General features: G+C 59.5%; 1 protein-coding gene across 1 annotated transcript in view; it reads left to right on the top strand.

Annotated features, from left to right (window-relative positions):
- ETH_00041660 (uncharacterized protein) overlaps nucleotides 1–491 on the top strand; it is a gene marked incomplete at both ends in the record, with an annotated part of 2,939 nt that extends 2,448 nt beyond the window's left edge. Inside the window, one exon of the mRNA XM_013375653.1 lies at nucleotides 396–491. Within this exon, the coding sequence (XP_013231107.1) occupies nucleotides 396–491 (96 nt within the window). The remainder of the gene's footprint in view (nucleotides 1–395) is intronic.
- Nucleotides 492–585: the final 94 nt, after the last annotated feature.

The following is a 585-nucleotide window of genomic DNA, read 5'->3' as shown; positions in this document are numbered from 1 at the left end:
GGCAGCAGATGCTGCTGCCCGTGCTTTGCTGGCCGTGCAGCTATTGTTGCTGCTGCTGCCGCAGCAATGTGCTGTTCTCGCTGCTGCTGTTGCCGTTGCTGCTGCTGCTGTCGCTGTGGTACCACGAAGGTGCAGCCGCTGGAGCTACGGCTGCTTTTGCTGCTGCTGCTAGAGGCGTGGCTGCTGCTTCGACTGTCGCCGATCTTGCTGCTGCCACTAATGCTGCTGCTGACACTCCTGCTTCTGATGCTGCTTCTGCTGCTGCGCGTCCGTGGCTGCTGCCCTTGTTTGCTGCAGCAGCAAGCGAGATGCGTCGGGGCGTCTGTTTGCTTGTGCTGCTGCTGTGTCCGCTTTGCTGCTGCTGCTGCTGCTGCTGCCTCAGGACTTGGAAGCAGAGCAGCAGCGACACAAACGAGATGAGCAGCAAAAACAAAAGAGACACAAACAAGGTTTCTCTTTCCGCAGCGCAGCTTTGGCGGGGGGCCTCATAGACTTTCAGCGGTGGCTGCTGGAGCTGCAGGCAGAAGCAGCCGCAGCAGCAGCAGCAGGGGAGGGCAGCAACTTGTTTACTGACGAAGAAAGCAG

Source organism: Eimeria tenella, genomic scaffold (genome assembly GCF_000499545.2).
Source record: "Eimeria tenella Houghton genomic scaffold, Eth_scaff2941, whole genome shotgun sequence".
In the NCBI taxonomy this organism is placed as follows: domain Eukaryota; phylum Apicomplexa; class Conoidasida; order Eucoccidiorida; family Eimeriidae; genus Eimeria; species Eimeria tenella.
This window is presented reverse-complemented; position numbering and strand designations above follow the sequence as displayed.